We start from the raw sequence: 20,849 nt of genomic DNA, 5'->3' as shown, positions 1-20,849 counted from the left end.
GACGATACCCAATCAACGTGATTTTTTAGGTGGTCAATTTTCTCGATGAGCTCTAAAAAATGAACGGTTTCGATCATTTCAAGCCCACAAATTATCCAAACTAAACCGAACTAGTTGCAACATAACTGGACGGGACCCTAGCTTGAGAGAGGGGGTCAGATAGAGTAGAGGAGTGGGTCTCAGCCGTACGCCACGTTAACCGGTGTACCCATAGCAATATTGAAGCTAGAAAGTTGAGCATATCCAAACAGGATTGGAGGTTGGTGCTGTGCAGCTGCTGCAGAGCACCGTGCTGCACAGCGTAGTGGTTTTGGTCTCGGCGTTTCCAATCCTTCATGCCCATAACCTCAATGATTGAGGACTAGAAGGGTCCTATTATTGTTGGTGTTGTTGCAATGCGATTCAGATTTATTATAAGATCTCTTGGTATTCACAAGGCTCAATTTTTAAGTTGCATATGGTGTACAGAGCAATTAAACAAACAAAATCAATAGAAACTTCCTCACAAACCTGTCAAGACAAAATTTTATCAGAAAAACTTATTTACGGAGGGTTCCGTAAATAAGTAATTACGGAGTCCAATCACAGCCGTCCAAAAGTGTTTTGGACGGTCCGGATTGAAAAGCAATTTTGACCGGTAAAAAATAATTTTGATGTTCAAAATTGAAAAGCAATCTCGACCATTGATTGCGCGAATGGACGGACAAGATCGCACGGAACTGTAAATAGCTTATTCACGGCCCCTCTGTGAAGTTTCCCTCAAATTTTATTCCAAATCTATAAAATAAGTATGGTGATTTACTTCATATAATTATCATAGGGCAAGATTAGAATCGATAAGAGAACAACCATTTCCCTTGTCTTGTTATACAAACCCAAGATCATGTCAAGCGATGTCACCTTCTATGGTACATACTTGGGAGGTGAAGGAGGATCCCAACGAATGATCCGAATGCAGATTTTCTTGACTGTATTACCAAACCCAATGGTAAAATCAGATGAGAAAATGTCTCTGAAGCAATAATCGGACAACCCTAATACCGACTTACAACACGGCGGGAGCAGCACTGCTCTGTGTGTTGTGTATAGCTTTCGAAGCGTCTCCTCGCACCCTTTACTGAGACTTTGCTGGCATTGCAATGAGGAATATTGTTGCTTTGGGATGGAGATGCCTGGCACTGGATTTGTGTCGTGTTGTTCCTTTGCAGCCATGATAGCAATTGTGGAGAAGACTGAAAGTACAAGGATTATGACTCTAATTTTGCTTGGCCTCAGGCTCATGATGCTTTTGGTAATTGTCAGATTGGCGTAAGAAGTTTGGAGAGGGGATGATGGGTTTTGAATGAGATAAAGGCTGGAGGATTTAAAGGTGAAGGTGATTGAGAATGATTAACGTAATCTTGCTACTTATAGCTATTATTAATCTTATAGTACTAAATCAGTTTGGATGCTCGTGATCTTTAGTGGGAAAGGAATTCGATTACCGTAAGTCAAATTCTTAGTAAATCAATACCCGGAGTAATTTTATTCTGATGTTTGGACTAGCAATTATGTGATGAGGTATGCTACTAACACAATACTTTGCACAACAATATGCACAACATGCTTAGGTGACATCATATCGTTGGACAATGGAGAAGAATTGATAGACAGTTTTATATTGCCCAATGATACAGTGTCACATAAGCATGTTGTGTATATTATCGTATAAAGTGTTGTGTTAATAGACTTTCTCATAGATGTGATACATATACATAACTATATATACGCTTTCCCTTTTTTTTCCACGGAAAAAAAGAAGTTTTTATTAACGAAGAACCTGGTCTAAGGACCGGACATCATCCAAAGTCAGATTAGCTAGCCAATGGGTGACATAACCTCCAAATTTTCTAGTCTAATGCCTAATAGGGAACGCTTTTCCCTTACTAGGAAAGGGGCTTCTTATTGATTAATTAATTGGATTTGGTCGAGTTGGCAATTTTGTTACTGAGAGGATCCATTATGGAGATGCTAAAGTTGTATATTCCTACATTATTTGGTTGAAGGGGATCCACTACATGAGAATGTTAAATACACCCCCTGCACTATAGGAGGAAGTAAGATACTTTTTAAAATATGGACCATTAAAAATAGTTAGGCCGGCTTATATCGCGCACTACAGGTGCACCAGTATACTTCAAGCTCCCGATTCGATTAAAAAGTACGAGTAGTAAGATGAAGCAAATGTACTTACTGAATGATAAACTTCTAGAAAGTGTTACTTGTTCGAAACTCTAATAGGAACGAAACATTTATTAGTAGATCAAACTCACTTTTTTCTCATATTTCTTCATTATATCTACCATTTTTTCTTTTTTCTTTTTTTTTTGAGGAATTCACTATTTCTAAGGTTATGAAATTTGGTTCATATATCTTTCATGCATTAAGGAAAAGAAATCAATGTCGACCTTAAGAATTGGTGTAATTTAGTTCGTATTTTCATAACCTACGGTAGATTTGGTATATAAATCTTCTTGTTACCATATTAATACAAGTAGTTGTCCAAAAAAAAATAATAATAAATCATTCATTAAAAACCAAAACATTGACCAGTGTATTTGGTAGGCTTCTTGAAAATCACCTCATTACCTTAAATAGCTAGTACTTATGACACTTTAGCATTTGCTTTTCGAATAATCTTTGGAGGCATTTACCTATCAAAAAAATATTTTGGGGCATTTGCTTTTCCCATTTTATCACTTCTGCTCTGTCGTTCTAAGAACATATCCAATGGGATAGCTAAAATTGGATGGCTGGATAGAAGTTCTTTTTCTTTTCTTTTCTTTTTTTGTAAAAATAAGACCCATTTATGGAGTGATAAGTGATCGTGAATCGTGCCCCCAATGGAATAATTAATTTTGATGTATGAAACCAAAAAAAGGGATCTAAATGGTACTCCACCGTGAAAATACGTGCATTTTTTGATGATATTTATCCCTTATCAATTTATGATTTAATATTAAACGAAGAAAATTTTATTAAGAGAGAGTTCGAACAAGAGGAAAACTTGACGGGAAATTTGAAAGTTTGTTATGTTATATGGAAAACCAACACAGTACTATTAGTGCATAAGATGGATTTTCGTATAATTTTCAGTTTTTTTAAAAGAAAAAAAAAAGTGTCGTGTCATACACGGATGTGTAGCAGGTTTGTCATCTGCCTTCAATAATCAATATTATTCATCCAGAAAAAAATGATTTAAGAGAGCTGAAGCTTTCTGGGGAAGAACTGGATGGTAGGATCTTGATTCATTTGTTCACATCCATCACCTCCAAAGGTGTATTGGGCAAGATGCTAGAACGTAATAGTCATTCCGAAGACTAAAAGAAAACCCGAAAATTAAAAACGATGTCGACGAATGTCTCTAAAATTTACCAGAACAACTTTCAAAAGCAGATGGAGGAAGAGAGTTTAAAGCTTCTGATGACACAAACACAACTTCAAATCAAAGGGAAACTGAAATAGCAGATATACTCCACAAATCATTTCCTTATTGTACCAGTCATCAAACTAGAAAATTGAGCATAACCAAACAAAAGCAGTTTAAGATGATTCAGACGAATAACATGTTTTCGACCATTTGAATAAAACTACGCATATAATAGTTATCTTTATATAGCCACTTCATGCTCAGATATACACCCAACTCAATCTTAGGCTCTTAGCAACATACCAGGTATCAACCAGCTGAAGTTTTCTGGGGAAGAACTGGATGGGTAAATGTCATGCATTATCAGTTCCAAGATGACTATGGTAACACCGTAACAGCTTCCAAAGAACCGATCAAGACGCACAAACGACGATCCGACAACCAGACTAACAAACTAGTCCAGAATCATGTTGTACACAATTCGAACCCAACTGCTTGAGACAAGCCCCAACATCCGTGGATTACCGCCTATTGTATCTCTGCGGACAGGATTTAGATAGAGCAGTTGTTTGCTTCCTCCGGCCTCAAGCCCAGCGCAATCTGCAAGTTTACCAAATTGTCAGGTTATATTCGCTAAGAACAAAAAAAAAGGGCACCATGCACGTGTAATGCGCACGAAACTAGCTAAACTCCAACAAACGTTGATGTTTAAGGTTTACATACCAACAAATTAAACAATACACACAAATTCTGTGAAGCGCTAGTTTTATCAGATATTTAGGAAAATGAGCTAGTTAAAGCCTTGGTTATTGCTGTATTATAACCGCTGAAAGCAAGGTGCAAAACATAACACAGTGTAAGAGAGCGAGTGGATACTCACTTGTCAAATAGCAAGAGCCCGCAATAAGCTAACACCACCATGCTCCAACCGTAAAAACTGAAAATTGATAGGTCCGCCAAGTTGGAGAATAAAAATGGTAGCAGCAAGACACAGGACATCCATCAGACATTCTCAAGGACCTCAACATCACAAATACAATGCATCAGAGAGGCTTCTAATACAGTCAACTTGACAAATAGCACATTAAAAGGATATCACGTTATTAGAACACCAGAGCAGTGTAGAAAGCATTAACTTACCATATGATGCTGCTCTACCAATGATTCACACTGGGTAATGACCTCCCCATATGGACTGCCCATGATATTGCTCAGTAGGTGGAATAAACTGCTGACTTCCATTCCTGAGTTGCTGCAGACGCAGTTGTTCTTGTTGCAAATTTAATTGTTCTAGAGAATGGATATTCTCCCAGCCCTTCTGATTTTCCTCGGGAAACTGCATTGGTGGAACTTGTTTTCCAGGAAAGGGAAAACTACTTGTCCCCACGGAGTAGTTAGAAGATAGATTAAGCCCCAAGCCCTCCATTGGTATGGGCAACTTATATCCATCCAACCAGCCATAGTTATCCGCAGAGATATTTTTATGAGGCACCAAATCTGACCCAGAAACGGGCTCATTTTCTGATTTAGGAGGGACAGAGTTAAAACCAGGTGGAGGGCCAACATGCCTTACAGGTCGTTTTACCGGACTTTTTCTCGAACTTGCTGCAAATGCTGAGGATGTATTTACAGCAAAACTGCCAGAGGTAACTGCAGAAGGTGCAAAAAGGTCAATCTTGGATTGTGTTCCCCTTTCTGCCTGACTATAAGATATAGCACTTGCATTCGCATTGACAGATTGTTGGACGGGGAGCGAAAGTGAATAATGGTGTGAAATGGCTGTATCTTCTTGCAATCCAGGTTTCATTCCATGTCCATTTTCCGAGATGTGCAAATTTCTCAAGCCATTAGCAAGAGAAGCTTGTTGGCCCAACCACATTGAAGAGTGTGATTGAATTGGTTGAGGATGCTGTAGGAAACCATTGGCAACTAAAACAGGCGGAAGCAAAACTGCATCAAAAGCATTCTGCTGGGGAAGATCATCGTGATGAGCTGTTACAGAGACAAAATCTTTTGGAACAGACAAATCACTCCGGTTTTCCGTTGCTGTTGGCTTGAAAACGATCTCTTCATCCTCCTCTTCATGAAATTGTGATTTTGGCTGCACAAAATTGGCATCTTTTGCAGTCTCTGTAGGAAGCTTACTCAAATCATATGAATTAGGGCCGCCCAAAAAGGGTGTGCGCGTCAAAACATCTGCCTTTGGAGGTTCAACTCCAAAAATAAATTTCTTCAGCTTCGCATCAAAAAACATTAATTTTTGGTCAACCTTAACTACATTTGATAGAGCCTTTCCTGCTGCTAAAATCCTTTTAACACGAGCAGTTTTCTCTTTGTTTCCATCACCCCCCATGTAACGTTTCCCCAAAAAGTCCAAAATACTTTGTGCAGGTTGAAGAGGCAAGAATCCTCTCAACTCAAAGTCCTCCCACAAAGCAAACCGGTTTTCCGTTCCCCCTTCCTCATAGGTAGCCATATTCAAAAAACAGGTATCATCTTCATTATCCATGACAACCAGCCTACTTGCTAGAAGCTTATTGAAGAGAGATGTGCAATGGTTCCAGAATAATGATCCAACGGTTGTTTGCTTATTGTCTATTTCGCTTAATGTGGCAACATCAGGGGAACAAGCCAACCATTCTACGAAAACAAGAATTCCAGGAAACAGGTAACTTGAACAAGGGTCACGCAGCTGTGCACATTTCTTCATCATGTGCCCTACTAACTCAAAAGCTGCAGTAACTGCATTCTGAAGCACAAGCTTATGTTGCACAATATCCGCATAAGTCTGACCTTCACCACCTCTGTTCACATTGTGAATAGTGAATACAAGAACAGAGATAAGTCGAACAATGGTAAGTCCACTCTCAACAGCATCTTTGCCAAAATTCAGCTCTTCTTCCGGCCCACATGAAAGAAGCTCATTCAAAGAATGGCTAACCAGAGAAAGAACTTCTGCAAATGTTTCCAAGCTGAAAGGAGAGAGTCCTTATGAGCAATTGCCATGAAGCTTGTAAAATGTACAATAACAGAAACGTGTCAAGCCGATTAAAAAAGAATGTAATGTTCAAGATATTACCTAGTGCGTGTGAAAAGAATGCCATTTAGACGAACAAATCGAGTGCAAAAAACTTTGTATAGGTCACTGTTAACGGTCGTTTCTGCTGCAAGGCTGTTACCAACATTGGCATCCTTAGATTGGAGTTTTGCCTCCACTTTCCCACTTCCTTTGACATTCTTCTGCACAGGTGATTCACCAATAGCAGAAGCTTTTGTATCGCCATGCAGCTGAGAGTAACTCTGACGATTCTGGGAAGAAGCAGTTTTATACAGAACATAAATAAGTTGCCTTCTTTATCAAGTTAGCATTGGCCCCACCCTCACAAATTAGTAGTAGCTCCTCTATGTGACAGGGTCACAGGAACAAGATAAATCCCTCAAGTCAACAAAACACTAAAGGATGTACAACCCATAGAAGAAAAAGTAAAAGACAATAACCTTATATCACAAACCACACCATCTGGAAGCCAACAATGTATCAGTTACATGACACAAAAATACAAATGTAGAGAGCACATAAAGCATATATTTCATAAGCCTTGTTAATTGAAGTGAATTTGCAGTGGTTTTATTCTCCAATAAATTTATTGGATGCGAGAATAATAAGATAACCACAAATCTTATGTTTTAAGAATTTTATAGAGTAGTATTTGACGACATTACTTTATAGGATAGTTCCTCCATCACAAACTGTTGGTCCTTTGGGGGGGATCTGAGCCAATGTTTGGATCAAGGAGGGTAATAAAGAAAAAAATAGTAGAGAAAGTAACACTCAGTTGAGATGACCAATTGAGACAAAATTTCAGTTGGTTGTTCATGGTAGTAAAGCCAAAGTGATTGACAGTTCGACCTTCATTTAAGTTACCCGGGTTGTATACCATATGTTCTTGATCCCCGGTGTATTACCTTTGTCATTTTCGTTTCGTATACCATTTGACCAGGATGTGTTGTTTGTAGGACTCCTTGAAATCTCATTGGAACTGTGTGGTGTGCTTCATGTTAATATTACTTGTGGTGGTGACTAGGGGTCATGGAACTGTTTGGTACATGGATTGAGTGAATTTGCCAATAGCTTGGGCCAACATCTAGAATAAGCCCCAAAAGCTTAGTGAGGCAGGTGAGGCTGATCACGAGTCATGCACTGAGGAGGGATGGGTATGAGATCCTGTTATGTGGACAGTTTCAATTGAGTCACTGACTATCGTGTGTTCTCAATTTAGTTTTTAGCACTTCATCTATTTTCATAGTGTCTATCGTACATGCGGTAGTTAGAAGTGATAAGGTTACGCTAGATGGTAGCACTAAGGGGAGGGAGACATCAAAATGAACTTAGAGGAGGTAGTTCGAATAAACTTAGGTTTCTTGGATATCATGGACACGTTGTGGTCAACAGAACTCAATAGAGACATCGGATTTCAATCGAGCCACTGACTATCGTGAGTTCTCAATTTAGATTTTAGCACTTCATCTATTTTTATATTGTCTATCGTAAATGCGGTAGTTAGGCGTGATCAGGTTACGCTAGATGGTAGCACTAAGGGAAGGGAGAGATCAAAATGGACTTAGAGGAGGTAGTTCGAATAAACTTAGGTTTCTTGGATATCATGGACACGTGGTTGACAGAACTCAATAGAGACATCGGATTAATCTAGCCGGCCCCCGAACATTGGAACTTCATAATCAGTTTGGTGTGGCTTGGTTTGGTTTTGTTATTATTGTCGCATAGTGCACTTTGAATTTTTATACCTAACCGTTCTATCTATCTTTGGAGACGAGGTGCAGTTTTTGCCATGTACACAGACATAACTACGGATGTTTTATTCAGCGGGGGTCCAGAATTTGGGCCGTTGCACTAAAACAGTAATACCCATTTTTTCAAACCACCCAAAACATGAAGAGACTTCAACGTCCTTAAAAAATTCATCCACATAGCTATAACCTTTTTCTGAAAGGCAGCGATCAAGTAATCCATAGGAGTTTAGAAATACCTTTTCAAACGCAACAATCAAGTTATCCCTTGCAGTTGGAAAGGGACTATCCACAGCGAGACTCCGAAAATAACGGTACACTGCCATTAACTCGTCCCCAGAATAGGTCGCCAAAATACCAAGCTGGATCAATATACATTTTTCCATCATAAATATCAATGATATCAGAGGAATGAACGAATCCAAGGATACAGAAAAAATGTGTAAAGTAAAGCGGACAAAGTTGACACCAACAACCCAAAAATGGGGAAGAAAAGCAAGAGAGAAACCTGGTGATGGGGATTCCCACTTGATGGCCAAAGAGACACAGCTTGCATGTAATAACTCGAAGCTGCTGTATAATCACGACTTTTGGAATCCCCCTCGCCATATAATCCTTTATAACGTGCAAGGTCACCAAGATATATCAAACAACGATGACAAGATATCAAACCTTTCTTCATCTCAGTAGATTTCCTCCCATCTTTCTCCATGGTAATTTGATTCCCTGAATCTTCAGGAAAATGACCAAGAGGAAGCCCATATTTTGCTCTAATTTTCAGAATTAAATCGTGGTAAAATCCAGTCGCTTCAGAAAGGAAAGTTTTGAACTGCACACGTATTTTACTAATTCGATCAGGTCGAGGGGGAGCCTTTACAACCTGAGATGTGCTGGAACCCTTTGAAGCTAAAGCAGCACTAAAGTGTGCTCTGAATTCCTCAATTCGCCGATAATGAAGCTGCCACAGAGCATATTCGATATTGTGCTGCTCGGAAAATGCATGGTCCTCCAGTATAATTGCTTCATAGTTTTCACGCATCTGTTGCCAGGCATTTGGATCTGAAGGGACTCTTGCCTGAGCCGACCTACGACGCCTATTCTCCAACTCTATATTCTGTGGGAATGGCACGTCAGTGACTTTTTTGTTAGGACTTGCAATTACACACGCACACATAGACAGAGGTACCAGAATCAGCAATGTTACCATCATCATGGATGCTAGAACCAGATACAGGATACCCAAATTAGCAGTTGTTTATAACTAGTCTTAAGGCTTGTAAATGGAAGCCCAAATGCCCAAATTGAGGAGCTTTAGAAACTCATTACCATGTATTTTATTTTACCGCTTGCCTTTTAAGTAGAAGAAAGGAAATAACCAGACTATGCAATTACCAGCTTCAAGGTTTGGTTTATGGTTGGTTGATTTATGGTTAAATGATTCAAGTTGACAGCTCTTTATTTCTTCCAAAAAAAATTAATACTAAAGCACACAATGAGCACTCGCAAAGACTTGTGCACGTACACATATAAATATATACATCAAAAGAACTCTCAGACATACAAGAAGACAAACCAAACACGTGCGCACGAGTGCATCCACATCCCCTGAGACTATAAAGAAGGGATGGGAGAGAGCTACAAATAGGAGCCGCAGGGGAGAGGAGGTAGTTTTCCAATATTCACTGACACAAATATTAGATACCTTGTCATAAAGTCTTTGAGCCAGCTCTGATGATGGAGCAGCAGCAGCCATTTTATCCATCTCTTCAATCATCTTCCATCAAATATTCTTGGTCAACCTGAAGGAAACCAAGATGCATCAGTTAAACACAGGAGTTGGAATTGCTCTTTCTGTGCATGATAAATTCACTCAACGAAGACAGTTAGGCATACTCTAAAGCATCCCAACCATGAACTTGTACCAAGAGTATCATTCTAGGGTACTCAGGATAAATGGGTGCAAAACTTACCACGAAAGAGAGGGTCAAAATGCCTACCAAACTCTCATCATCACAAAACAAAATTCACACACACACAGCATGTGGCTAATGCTACCTATACGTAATCTAAAATTCAACAGAGTAGAGGAAAAGGGCGGGCTCACTGACAATCATGACAACATAGTCGTGTGCTTAGCTAATTTAGTTTACAGAGCATAAAGATTCATGTAGCTAACCATATATTGGTTGGAACACAAGCTTGGCTTGGTTGGGTTTGGTTTGGTTTGGTTATACAAATGGAAAATATAGCACCTGTAATCATGTCAATGATGGTACACAACATCAAAACAATAGTCTTCAAAATTAAATAGTCAACCGTCATAATTAGGTCATGAACTCCTAATTTTCTTATGACACCACCAATAATCTCAAACTTGTGAATGGAAAACATCTACAAAAGTGTCATTTTACCACCTTCTTCAATCCTGATCTTCAAGTCCTTAGACAATGGATTTCAAGGTTGAAAAACAGTACATCTTCTAGGTGAGAACTATGTAACACTCCAGTTGCTTTCTGGAGCAAGTACCAAAGCAATTTCTTCACCCAAAAAACAAAACGAATTAAACAATTTTGTACTTTCTAGGCACCTTTCGGTGTCCGATGCATGTTGCATGCACACACCGGGACACCCATCAGACATGCCCCTTGGCGTGTCTATTTTGTGTTCTTGTTCCCCCAGCATGCAATTTGGTGAAAGGGCAAGGATTACCTAATTTGACGATTTGTTGCATGAATCTAAGGATTCTAAGCTGATAGTAAATTCTAGGTAAAGAGTTTGGCCAACTGATATTAAAGAATTTAAGCTGATAGTAAACTCTTTTTTTCCCCTTTCTAAGCTGCAGAAATCTCATCTTCCAAAGAAAGAGTATCACCTCTCAAACGAATCCATTCGCCCCCACCCCCAATCCAACCCGACTGATATCCAACCCAAAAAGGGTAATCACTCAACAAGAGCCCAGTGTAACCCTCCAATTAGGGAAACAAATTCAATTTCATTCATCATTACCATATCAAAATCAGCACCTAAAGGCTAAACTAGGTAGGTAAGGGCGAAGGCCACCGTCATAATTTCCCATGGTGTTTAATGTTCTGCCTTTGGCTTAGCAAATAGGTTACGGGGGTTCAAGTTACAACTAGCTCTTTCGTGAACGGATTAACCAGAAAATTTACTTTCACTATCCCCAAGTAACACAATTACATCCACCCAAGCGCTAGCTTCCAACATCATTAACTCCATCTTAGACAGACTAGGACTAACTAACAAAGTTGACATGTACTCCAAACACACAAGTAAACACAAAACATCAATCGCAAATTTCGCCGTACACGTGCCTCAAAGAACGTCAATACTTCCTCCCACTCCCTTAATCTCATCAACTGGTTCTTGCTGAAAATTAATTTCAACAGTGATCACTGATTAACACATACGGCTTACAAACACCTCCTTTTGCTTCCCCTTGTCCTTTTCCCTTCCCCCTGGCATGCAGAAATCTTATTTCCTAACAAAAGATAGGATAGTCTCATGTGGTCCACCCCAAGTACTGCAATAAAACCAATCTCACAAACACATCAAAAACCCTAATTTGCTAAGAAACTGGGTTCATGGAATTGGAGTCATTACAGGGCATACCACATAATAACCTAAAAAGCCCGAACCAAGTTAACAACCCTAATCTTGCAGAAAAATCTAACTTTGTGTAATGCTTGGAAACTATCTCCTACACTGTTGATCAGGCTAGTTCTTTGTCTAATGTTTGTGTAGCTGCTGGTTGTTGCTAAGGGGATGCCCTTGATGTATTTTGTAAGGTCTGCTTTCGCTATAAAATCTACATTTAACCCCAAAAAAATACACCTAACCTTGAAGTCCAATTACTTGATAGGAAACCATTAAATAATAACCAAGAAAAAAAGCTAGTCAAAATTTACAACTACCAATGCCTCCACAAGTAGTACAACTACAACATCCAATCAAGCACAAGTTTCTCACAAAGTTTGCATACATCCGACGAGACCAACACTACCCAGAACCAAAAGCATCAATTTTTACAGAAAACAGAAGCAAAAAGATCAGAAACAAAAGAAATGGAAGATAGACATCAAGAACTCTTTATCTTCCTTCATCATCAAAATAAAAATCAAAAACCCTAACAAGATAGGATAGTCTCATGTGGTCCACTCCCATTACCGCAACAAAAACAATCTCACAAACACATCAAAAACCCTAATTTGGCAACTGGGTTCATGAAATTGGAGTAATTACAGCGTATATCACATAATAACTAAGTAAAAACCAAGCACAAAACCCCAACCTTGCCGTCCAATTACTTGATAGGAAACCATTACTTAATACTCCAAGAAAAAAGCTAGTCAAACTTCACAACTACCAATGCCTCCACAATTAATACAACTACTACATCCAATCAAGCACTACCCAGAAAGAAAACCCATCAAATTTTTGAAAGAAAACAGCAGAGAAGAAAAAATCAGAAACAAAAGAAAGACATCAAGAACTCTTTATTAAACTTCACCATCGTAAATAAAGTCGAAAAATTGGGAAGGCGAAGAGAGACTCGCTTTGGGGAATCAGATCTACTACGAAGTACCTGCAAGAAGTCTGACTTTCCTTGAGAGAGAGAATCAATATTTATTATACACATCCTTATGTGTACGGAATTTATGTTGTGTGTGTGTCTATATATATATATATATATATATATATTTTTTCTTTTAATGTAAAATCACCGCTTGATACACGAAAATAGAGGTGGAGGAAATCTAGGCTTCCCAAAAAAATTCCTTTTTTTTTTTTTGTGGTTGGCCGTAGGATTAGGGGTTGAGAATTCAACGGGTTTTCTTTGTGGGTTTGGGTGTGGTAATGTAATTTCATAGGAGGCCGCGTTTACTTTGGTGATGATGATGGGGACGGCGAGGATTTGGCTTTTCTCACTCGCCTATTAATGACGAGTTTGTACGCACCAAGCTGCGCTTGTAAAAAACGATACCGAATCGAAAACCAAAAACGGCCCAAACCAGTGATCTGTTTTTCGTTGTTTTATTACCACCTAGACGAGTCAAACGAGTTAACGAGTTTCAAAATATGTTCAAGCTTAGCTTGTTAATGAAACGATCCGATCTTAAACGAGTTTTAAGTTGATCTAAAGAAGTTTTAGTTTTCTATGCATAATAAACCGAACGAGCCGGATAGTAATTTGTTCAAGCTTGATTTGGAACCTTAACAAGCTTCAAAAAATCGTTTAAACGTGATTTGTTTATACAACAAATCAATCTTGAACAAGCTTTTAACGAACAAACACAAGTTCAAACTCAAGTTGCTTGGATCATTTAGCATCCCTAGTAGTTGATGCATTGATGGAGCTAATATCGTACTTTCTCATGCCCATAGTACCAGTGACGGAACCAAAGTTTGAATTTTAAAGTGACATATTGTTTGACGGGAGTTCACTTGTGTGATGGGTTAATTATAGAGAAATGATAATGTCAAAACTCAAGTGCACAGAAAAGTTTTTACGCAATGTACAAGACTTTTATGCACTTGAGTTTTAAAACCAACAAAAACAATTTTGACATTATTATTATCCTTATTATAAGGCATTTGGGTAAACGACGGGTGAAAAAAAAAAGTTTAAGTTTAAAGTCTTATAATTTATTAATTAGACTTTGTCATGAACTTTATTCATTCAACCATTTGTAGAGTTCAGATCAAAGCAATGAGATACTATTGTCATGATCTAAATTCTTTATTTTTCAAATCGCAATCTTTAGAGTATTTATAAATAACATATCTAATTTTGGTGGGTCCAGAGGCTATCTATAGCCCTAGCCTCTAAAGCCTTGCCCTGTGGGACTTGAACTCCGGTCACCACTGAAAAAAGAGAGATGGGCAACCAACTTCATTAGAAGAGGTTCCCAATAACATGTCTAGTTGTCTGGGTGTTGGTCAGTGCCTGATCAAATTGAGTTAGCGTAAGAAAATTTATTTGTTTGAAAATGGAATTGGCACGTACCCTTTTATCAGAATCACAGCAATTCTTTTCAGGAAATGGACTTGCAAAACTGCTACGACACAGATTTTTAAAAACAGACAACGCGTACAGATGGACTTTGGACCCGTTTTGGATCCAGCAAAGATGATCGAAGCCGCTCATTTTGTTCAAAACATCTTGTTTAAGGTCTCAGAAAAAAATCAGCTCATTTGAATATCGGTAAGAGGGTTTACGAAACACCCAACTTTGCTTCAAAAAATAGGCTATTTTCTAAAGCAAAGTTGGATGTTTCATAAACCCCTTTACCGATATCCAAATGAGCTGATTTTTTACGGTGACCTTAAACAAGATGTTTTAAACAAAATGAACGGCTCTGATCATCTTTGTGGGACTCAAAACGGGTCCAAAGTTCATTTGTAAGCGCTCTGTTTGAGAAAATCTGTGCGTATAGCACTGTTGATGGACTTGGGCCCTGTATGCTTGGGGCACAGCATGCCTTACTGTTTCTCGCACATGGGCTTATACCGGGCCCAAAAAGAGTAATCCAACTAGTCATTTCGTCTAGTTTGTCACGCAGGCAAAAATCACTCTTATCAGATATCGGTAAGGACACATGCGTATATTTTTTTTTGTAAAACCCTAGCATGATTTTGAAAAGAAACTTCAAGACAAAATGTGTAACTACTACATCCCCAACGATATTTGAGCAGTGTGATTTTTCAAGTACACAGAGAACTTGTTCGGTTACACAAAATGAACGAATTGAATCATTTTTAGGCTTGAGATGGGACCCATTTTAAGAGCATAGCAGAACCTAAAATGCCCCAATCACAACAGTCAACAGCCCCAAGTCCATCTACAATAGATCATGTTGCAAATGTTAGATACCTTCGATCGAAGCTCTCAAATCACTGGCTAAGGCGCCTTCCTTACAGTTATTTCCTAGTCTTTGTGAAAGCAAAATGAAACACCCAGGGGTTATCCCAGTTGTAAGGGCAAATGACTGACTTTGCGAGAACTCCCCTTGGCCAGGGGTTCGATTCCCCACCGGGTGAGTACCCTGATAGTAAGTGGGGGAGCTGTGACTGGTGTGGCCGCGCTAGTTCCCCCAAAGTTTGAGTTGCGCAGTCAGATCCAATTGTGGCTCGGCTGTAGGGCTATTCCTCGGTGATCAAAAAAAAAAAAAAATGAAACACAACAATAACAATATTGTTGAAATCATGGTAACATTAGAGGAGAGCCATCAACCAAACATTAGCTGGAAAACTCCAACGGAGGGTTGACAAAAGGTCTACCACGCGGAAACATTTGAGAGAGAGAGAGTCTACAGAAGGCCGAAGGGTTGATTTTACTCGACTCAACCGACGTTGCTGGGCAAAACAAAATATGAACCGAATAATAGGTCAGGTCATACTGCATGGACAAATCACATTCAACGAAAGCAAGTGGTGTCCACATGTATCTGTTTGATCATAAAACCATAAGGCACCAGAAAGCAATCCTTGTCAACAGCAAAACAACTATTTACATAATATGCATTTACCTTTATGGAGGGAGTCAATAAAACTTTGCATGTTCAAATTCTCAATGGCCCTAGGCTGCTCCCATCTCCACCGAAACCACATTTGTTTCCACAGTCGCTTCAATTGAAATGGCCAACTGATCACCTTTAACTAGCTCGTAATCAAGTCTCTCAAGTTTTATGCCAATTCCATCCTTTCCATTTCACATTGCTTAGCCATCCAAACCCAACCGATAATTGCCCAGACTGTAACTTTAAAAGGTTTTCTCTGTAAGGTATAAGTACGTTCCGGAGACCTGCAATTTGTGTCAAAAAGGAAAAAGAACGAATCAGTCAATAATAAAAACCAAAACCCCAAATAGCGAAAGGTTAGATCGGTCCCCAAAACCGATGACATAGTGCTGCGAGTACCTGAAATGCACATTGTCTTATAAAGATGAGCAACATGAGGATCCCCTTTTGTAGTCATGCGAGGCCTCTCCAAGCACTCAAGAAATGCTAGGTCCGCCTTCAGAAGCTCCGCCTGATCGTGTGTGTCGTAACCAATGTCATGGCAATAGCAACAATAGTCCAACCAATCAATTGGACGCTTGTCCCACAAAAGAGATCCTCCATCTTTCCCACTTGACCAATTGGGTCCACAGTAATGCCCGTATCGAGGGAATAACTGAGAAAGAAACCCTCTTGGGCCAGTATGCCATGGAACTTTGGAAACATATGGTCTGAAGCGTAGGCCAGAATTTCTAATACTAGAATCAACAAAACCGCTCGGTCGTGCAGGCTTTTTCCATTCCTTGTTGACTTTAGATGGCCCTTGAATGTTCTCTCTCTTGTTGAGAAACCATGGAACGACTGAAAGAACAGTCCAACCCCATAACTTGATATCAAAATGAGCCTCTTGTTTGGGTGTTTCCAGGACTGCAGTTGTTGACATAAAGGTTGTCCCTCTGTCGTTTTTTGCACGGGTACCAAACCACGGGATATTACTCAGAAACTCAAAATTCATTGCCGCCAATACAAGACCTAACCCTCCTTATACATAGTTTAGCAACCAAGCATTACTGGTCAAGTAGACCTACCACTGTAATCACACACCAATCACGTAGTTGTATCAGGAGGAGCCATATACTTCAAAGGGAAAGCATGAATACAAGTATACAACTATATAAAGTCATACCCACGTGAAACTCAGAGAGAGGATATCTTTTGTTTTCACTGAAACTGGCTCAAGGCTATATTTCTTATCTTTCTGTAGGAGTCTGCCTAATTACTTTACCATCTCATCCTACTACGCCAATACCCCACTTCAAAACTACTAACACAACACTTTAAACATTTAGATATAGAAGCATATCCCCACAACAGGAATGGAAAAGGCAGAATAATCAATACAGGAAACTCAAATATTGCACAATACAGGAAACTCAAATATTGCACTCAACTAGTGATCGTAAAGAAGCTTCTTAGGTACTATTTGGTTGCCAAGAACTGTAGAGAAAGATAAAAGGCAAAAATTAGTTTCCAACCTTAAACAGTCTATCCAGCCAAGCTATTATAGCACTCGGGGAAATGTTTCGGAAAGTATTCTGCTGAATGGAGTGTGAAATAAATGATATAAGAGGAACATGCAGTGCTAACCAATGGGAAACACAAGGTTATACTACTACCAATATAAACATTCAAGCCACCACAAGAAGTTATCATATGTCACAAGAAGCAGAAAAATTCAGAAACTGAAGCATAATCTATAGCAAGGTCTTTCAATCCATTTCAAGCTTAGAAAAAATTAAAATCCACTTTTGCCTACAAAGGCTACATCTACCGGAAGAAAAGAAAAAATGCAATTAGCACCATTGACACGAGAATCTTCCAAGAGCACCAGCAGTCTACAATTGGTAGTCCATTTAAACTAAACTGAGCAATATAAATACTCCAAAACAGAAACTGCTACCATTTATCCTCTCTCCATCGGGAAAAAAAATAACCAAGAGAGTTTGAACAATATGAAAGCTACTCATTTCTCTGAGTCTCCATCAAATCTATGTACTAAAAAATAAGTGGGAATGGGAATCCAATTAAATAGAACACCTATAAAATAGAACAGTTAAGCAAAAACATCCATTTATTTGCTATGCAAAGGATAAACCAAAAACTCAAATATGTCTAAAATGTTCTTCTGGATAAGATTCCTGAATATCGAAATATGAGAATGGGATTACTTCTTATATGGATTACCCAGATATCGGATTCCTTGCATTGAACAATTTCTATCGATATTCCAACCCCCGTTAGATAACTGTCCAACAATGTGTTATCTGCTTTTGGTGGAGCCCTAGCAGAACTAAAACTCCTTAAAAGGGGGAAGGGGAATAAAAGTTGCTCCCTATTACGCGTCCGAGTGGTTTGAAAGTGGTATGTATATCTGTTGAGACTTGAGTTCAGAAAGGCAGGGCATGACCTGTTGGATTTTAATCTTCCACAATAATGCATGGAGCAGAATGATGTAGTAGGAGTGTCATGATGGTGGTTAGAATCTAGAATAGTACGAGTCTTTTAGTATTCGTTGGGTGAGTACAGTTGCGAAGTGGATCTCCTAGTACGAGTGTCATGATGTTCTCCTAATGCATGTAAAAATAGGTCCCGACGTCCCGTGAGTTGAAAGGTAGAATTGTGACAGAAAGAGAGAAAAGCCATAAGGAATATCAACGGATGGAAGACATATTTGGGAAACATCATTGATGAGTCAATAGTTTTGATATTTGTGAAAAAAGAAATTGAAAACCAAGACGTTGGAGAAAGCGATTGCAAATTTTTTAAAATATATCGATTTAGATGCAGTAGATGAGTTACCAATGCCGGTTGGGCTGCATAAAATTCAGCAATTATAAATATATTTTCTAGTGCATCGAAAATTTCCAATATAGCACTCCAAAAAATGACAACATGAACAACCCAAGAAGCTCCAGTCTCTTTCTATGACTCCAGACTACACCTCTACTTTATAAAAGTCGCCACATTCATTAAGTTCTCAAGGAGAAACATGTGAATCGTGATCGTCTTCTCCATATCATCAACCTTTTCGCAACCTTTTGATGTCATCATGTCGGTTGGGACACAAATTATCGAGTTCCTGTTTGTGTTCGGTACACCTTCCGTGCGATCTAAGTTGTCGAATTCAACCGTTAGTCAGAGACTAGAGTGATCAACATCCATTTGGCAGTTCTAAGCCTACATCTCTTAAAACCCCTCCCTCACGGCAATTTAACCAAACACTTGGTGTTAACAACTAGTATAATTTCCTTCCAAAAACGACAATTACAAGATGTTTACAGAAATAAAAACCCAGCGCCTGTACTTTACAAATATTATATCCTGTCATACCAAACAAAACGGAACATATGCTGTGCCAGCACAGTAACCGTGCAAGAAATCAACAATCAGGAGCCTCAATTGTAAAGTAATACAGTAGATTGTCGAATTAAAGCTGTAGAAAAAAACCCTAACTAGGATAACTTACCTGAGACTCAGAGGAAGTCAGAGAGGGTGTGTGTTTTCGCTGATCAGGGGTGTGTGTGTGTGTGTGTGTGTGAGAGAGAGAGAGAGAGAGAGAATGGGGTAGCGTTTATAGTTGGGATGTCGGATTGGGTTGGGCGAATAATCAGATTTAGTTTTTCTCAAATTTTTTCAATTAAGTACACAATTATTATACAAAAACTTTCTCATTCTTCCATTTTTAATATGTTTTTAAGAAAAATACTTTTAAATACAAATTTTATTTTTTTTGCAAAAATAATTTTTTTTCAAAACGGTTTTATTTATTAAAATTGTTTTTCCCAGAACCTTTTTTTTTTTTTTTTTTTGCAAAAACAGAACTGTACTTTTGAAAAACAAAAATTCAAAAACTTTTTTTTAAGAACTTTTTTTTTAAATCAAAATTTTTAAAAAACTATTTTCTCCTTTTATAATAACCTGTTTTTATTAGTTCTACGTCACAATTTCTAAATTTTTATAAATTGAAAAGATGATGTGGTAAGTTTTGGTTATTAAATTTTGATTATACCATTGTGGACCTTTACATTGCTAAGTTTAGCAATCTCTTAAATGGATAACCAAAAAATAATGTGGCAACTTTTGATTATGCACTTTTAATTATTCCACTGTGGATGCTCTAATAGGGTAGCGTTTTGTGTAAATTACACTAGCCTCTCCTAATGTTTTCTACAATTACGGATTACATCTCTGAAGTTTTAGAAATGAGAATGACATCCCTTCGGATTTGCTTCTTGGATTGGTATCAGTTTTCTCCTCATCTTTTTTCTGCCCAAAGTTTTTTCCTCCTCTAAGTGAGATGTATTTTGAGAGGTTAATTAAGAGCATTTCCGGCTCTTACTCAAATTTGAATCAAAGCTTCATTTGGTACGAAGTCCTCCAATGAACGAATCCAAATGTAAGTACAAATTCGAATAAAAGCTTTATCAATGGCACAGTTGTAAATTGTAAAGAGCAAAACAAATCTTAAAAAAAATTTGAGTAAAATTTTGAATCTCCTTAATTTTTGGTAAAAAAATTTGAGCAAGTACTTGATGAGTTAGATGGCAGTCAAAATGCAGTACGTAAATGAGATCATGGCAATGCACAAGGAATTTTCTTTTCTAACAGAAGACATCCTCAAAATATGTGTTACCTTAAAGGAATATCTATAAAAGTTAATTTAAAGTTTTTTTTTTTTTTCTATGGCAAATGTAGGATGATCTTGTTTCCAAAAATGCCATGGTGCATATGTACTCAGACCGTTACCACCATCACATGATCACCAATCCCAATTTGTTACCAGTTTCGAATGTTTTATGGTAGAATTATCATACTTGTTTCAATCCCAGTCCACGAGTCGATGAAGAATATTTCTTCCAACTGTTAAATGATTTCTTGCAGATTTTGGTGGTGTGATCTAACCATTCATGAGATCGATTGGATAGTAGCAGAACCTTTATACTCCACCATTCGTCATTTGCAGCTACAACTAAACAAACCTTTAAGTTCATACCAAGTCTTTATGCTAATTGTAATTGCAACCACAACTAAACGAAAATTAGTTCTTATTTCTA

At 38.3% G+C, this 20,849-nt stretch overlaps 2 protein-coding genes across 5 annotated transcripts; both read right to left on the bottom strand.

Annotated features, from left to right (window-relative positions):
• Positions 1–3,478: 3,478 nt before the first annotated feature.
• LOC131312571 (nonsense-mediated mRNA decay factor SMG7-like) lies at positions 3,479–13,230 on the bottom strand. 3 transcript variants are annotated; one of them, XM_058340432.1, is made up of 8 exons: positions 12,822–13,230; positions 9,921–10,017; positions 8,727–9,332; positions 8,458–8,580; positions 6,489–6,718; positions 4,550–6,381; positions 4,290–4,429; positions 3,479–4,009 (listed from the first exon to the last, which is right to left on the bottom strand). In XM_058340432.1, the coding sequence occupies exons 2-6, from the start codon at positions 9,990–9,992 to the stop codon at positions 4,575–4,577; spliced, it is 2,838 nt and encodes a 945-aa protein (XP_058196415.1). In that variant the 5' UTR covers positions 9,993–10,017; positions 12,822–13,230; the 3' UTR covers positions 3,479–4,009; positions 4,290–4,429; positions 4,550–4,574. The 3 variants fall into 3 exon arrangements, with proteins under 3 accessions (XP_058196415.1, XP_058196413.1, XP_058196414.1); XM_058340430.1 differs by having other exon boundaries at positions 12,747–12,898; XM_058340431.1 differs by lacking the exon at positions 12,822–13,230 and adding an exon at positions 10,395–12,708.
• A 2,379-nt stretch (positions 13,231–15,609) lies between these two features.
• LOC131312570 (uncharacterized) lies at positions 15,610–19,410 on the bottom strand. 2 transcript variants are annotated; one of them, XM_058340429.1, is made up of 3 exons: positions 19,262–19,410; positions 16,156–16,825; positions 15,610–16,040 (listed from the first exon to the last, which is right to left on the bottom strand). In XM_058340429.1, the coding sequence occupies exons 2-3, from the start codon at positions 16,748–16,750 to the stop codon at positions 15,916–15,918; spliced, it is 720 nt and encodes a 239-aa protein (XP_058196412.1). In that variant the 5' UTR covers positions 16,751–16,825; positions 19,262–19,410; the 3' UTR covers positions 15,610–15,915. The 2 variants fall into 2 exon arrangements, with proteins under 2 accessions (XP_058196412.1, XP_058196411.1); XM_058340428.1 differs by lacking the exon at positions 19,262–19,410 and adding an exon at positions 16,922–17,327.
• Between the last annotated feature and the right edge of the window lie 1,439 nt (positions 19,411–20,849).

This window comes from Rhododendron vialii, chromosome 13a (genome assembly GCF_030253575.1).
Source record: "Rhododendron vialii isolate Sample 1 chromosome 13a, ASM3025357v1".
In the NCBI taxonomy this organism is placed as follows: Eukaryota; Viridiplantae; Streptophyta; class Magnoliopsida; order Ericales; family Ericaceae; genus Rhododendron; species Rhododendron vialii.
Note: the sequence above shows the minus strand (reverse complement) of the source record. Positions and strands in the feature narration are given on the sequence as shown.

Bases quoted from the DNA above. Each gene is read 5' to 3' on its own strand.
- LOC131312571 (XM_058340432.1), bottom strand. From the start codon at position 9,992: ATGATTGAAGAGATGGATAAAATGGCTGCTGCTGCTCCATCATCAGAG. The intron at 9,333-9,920 runs GTATCTAATATT...CCATTCCCACAG, and splicing joins CTCAAAGACTTTATGACAAG to AATATAGAGTTGGAGAATAG. The intron at 8,581-8,726 runs GTTTCTCTCTTG...ATATTGATCCAG, and splicing joins GTGGGAATCCCCATCACCAG to CTTGGTATTTTGGCGACCTA.
- LOC131312570 (XM_058340429.1), bottom strand. From the start codon at position 16,750: ATGAATTTTGAGTTTCTGAGTAATATCCCGTGGTTTGGTACCCGTGCA. The intron at 16,041-16,155 runs GTACTCGCAGCA...CACAAATTGCAG, and splicing joins TAAGACAATGTGCATTTCAG to GTCTCCGGAACGTACTTATA.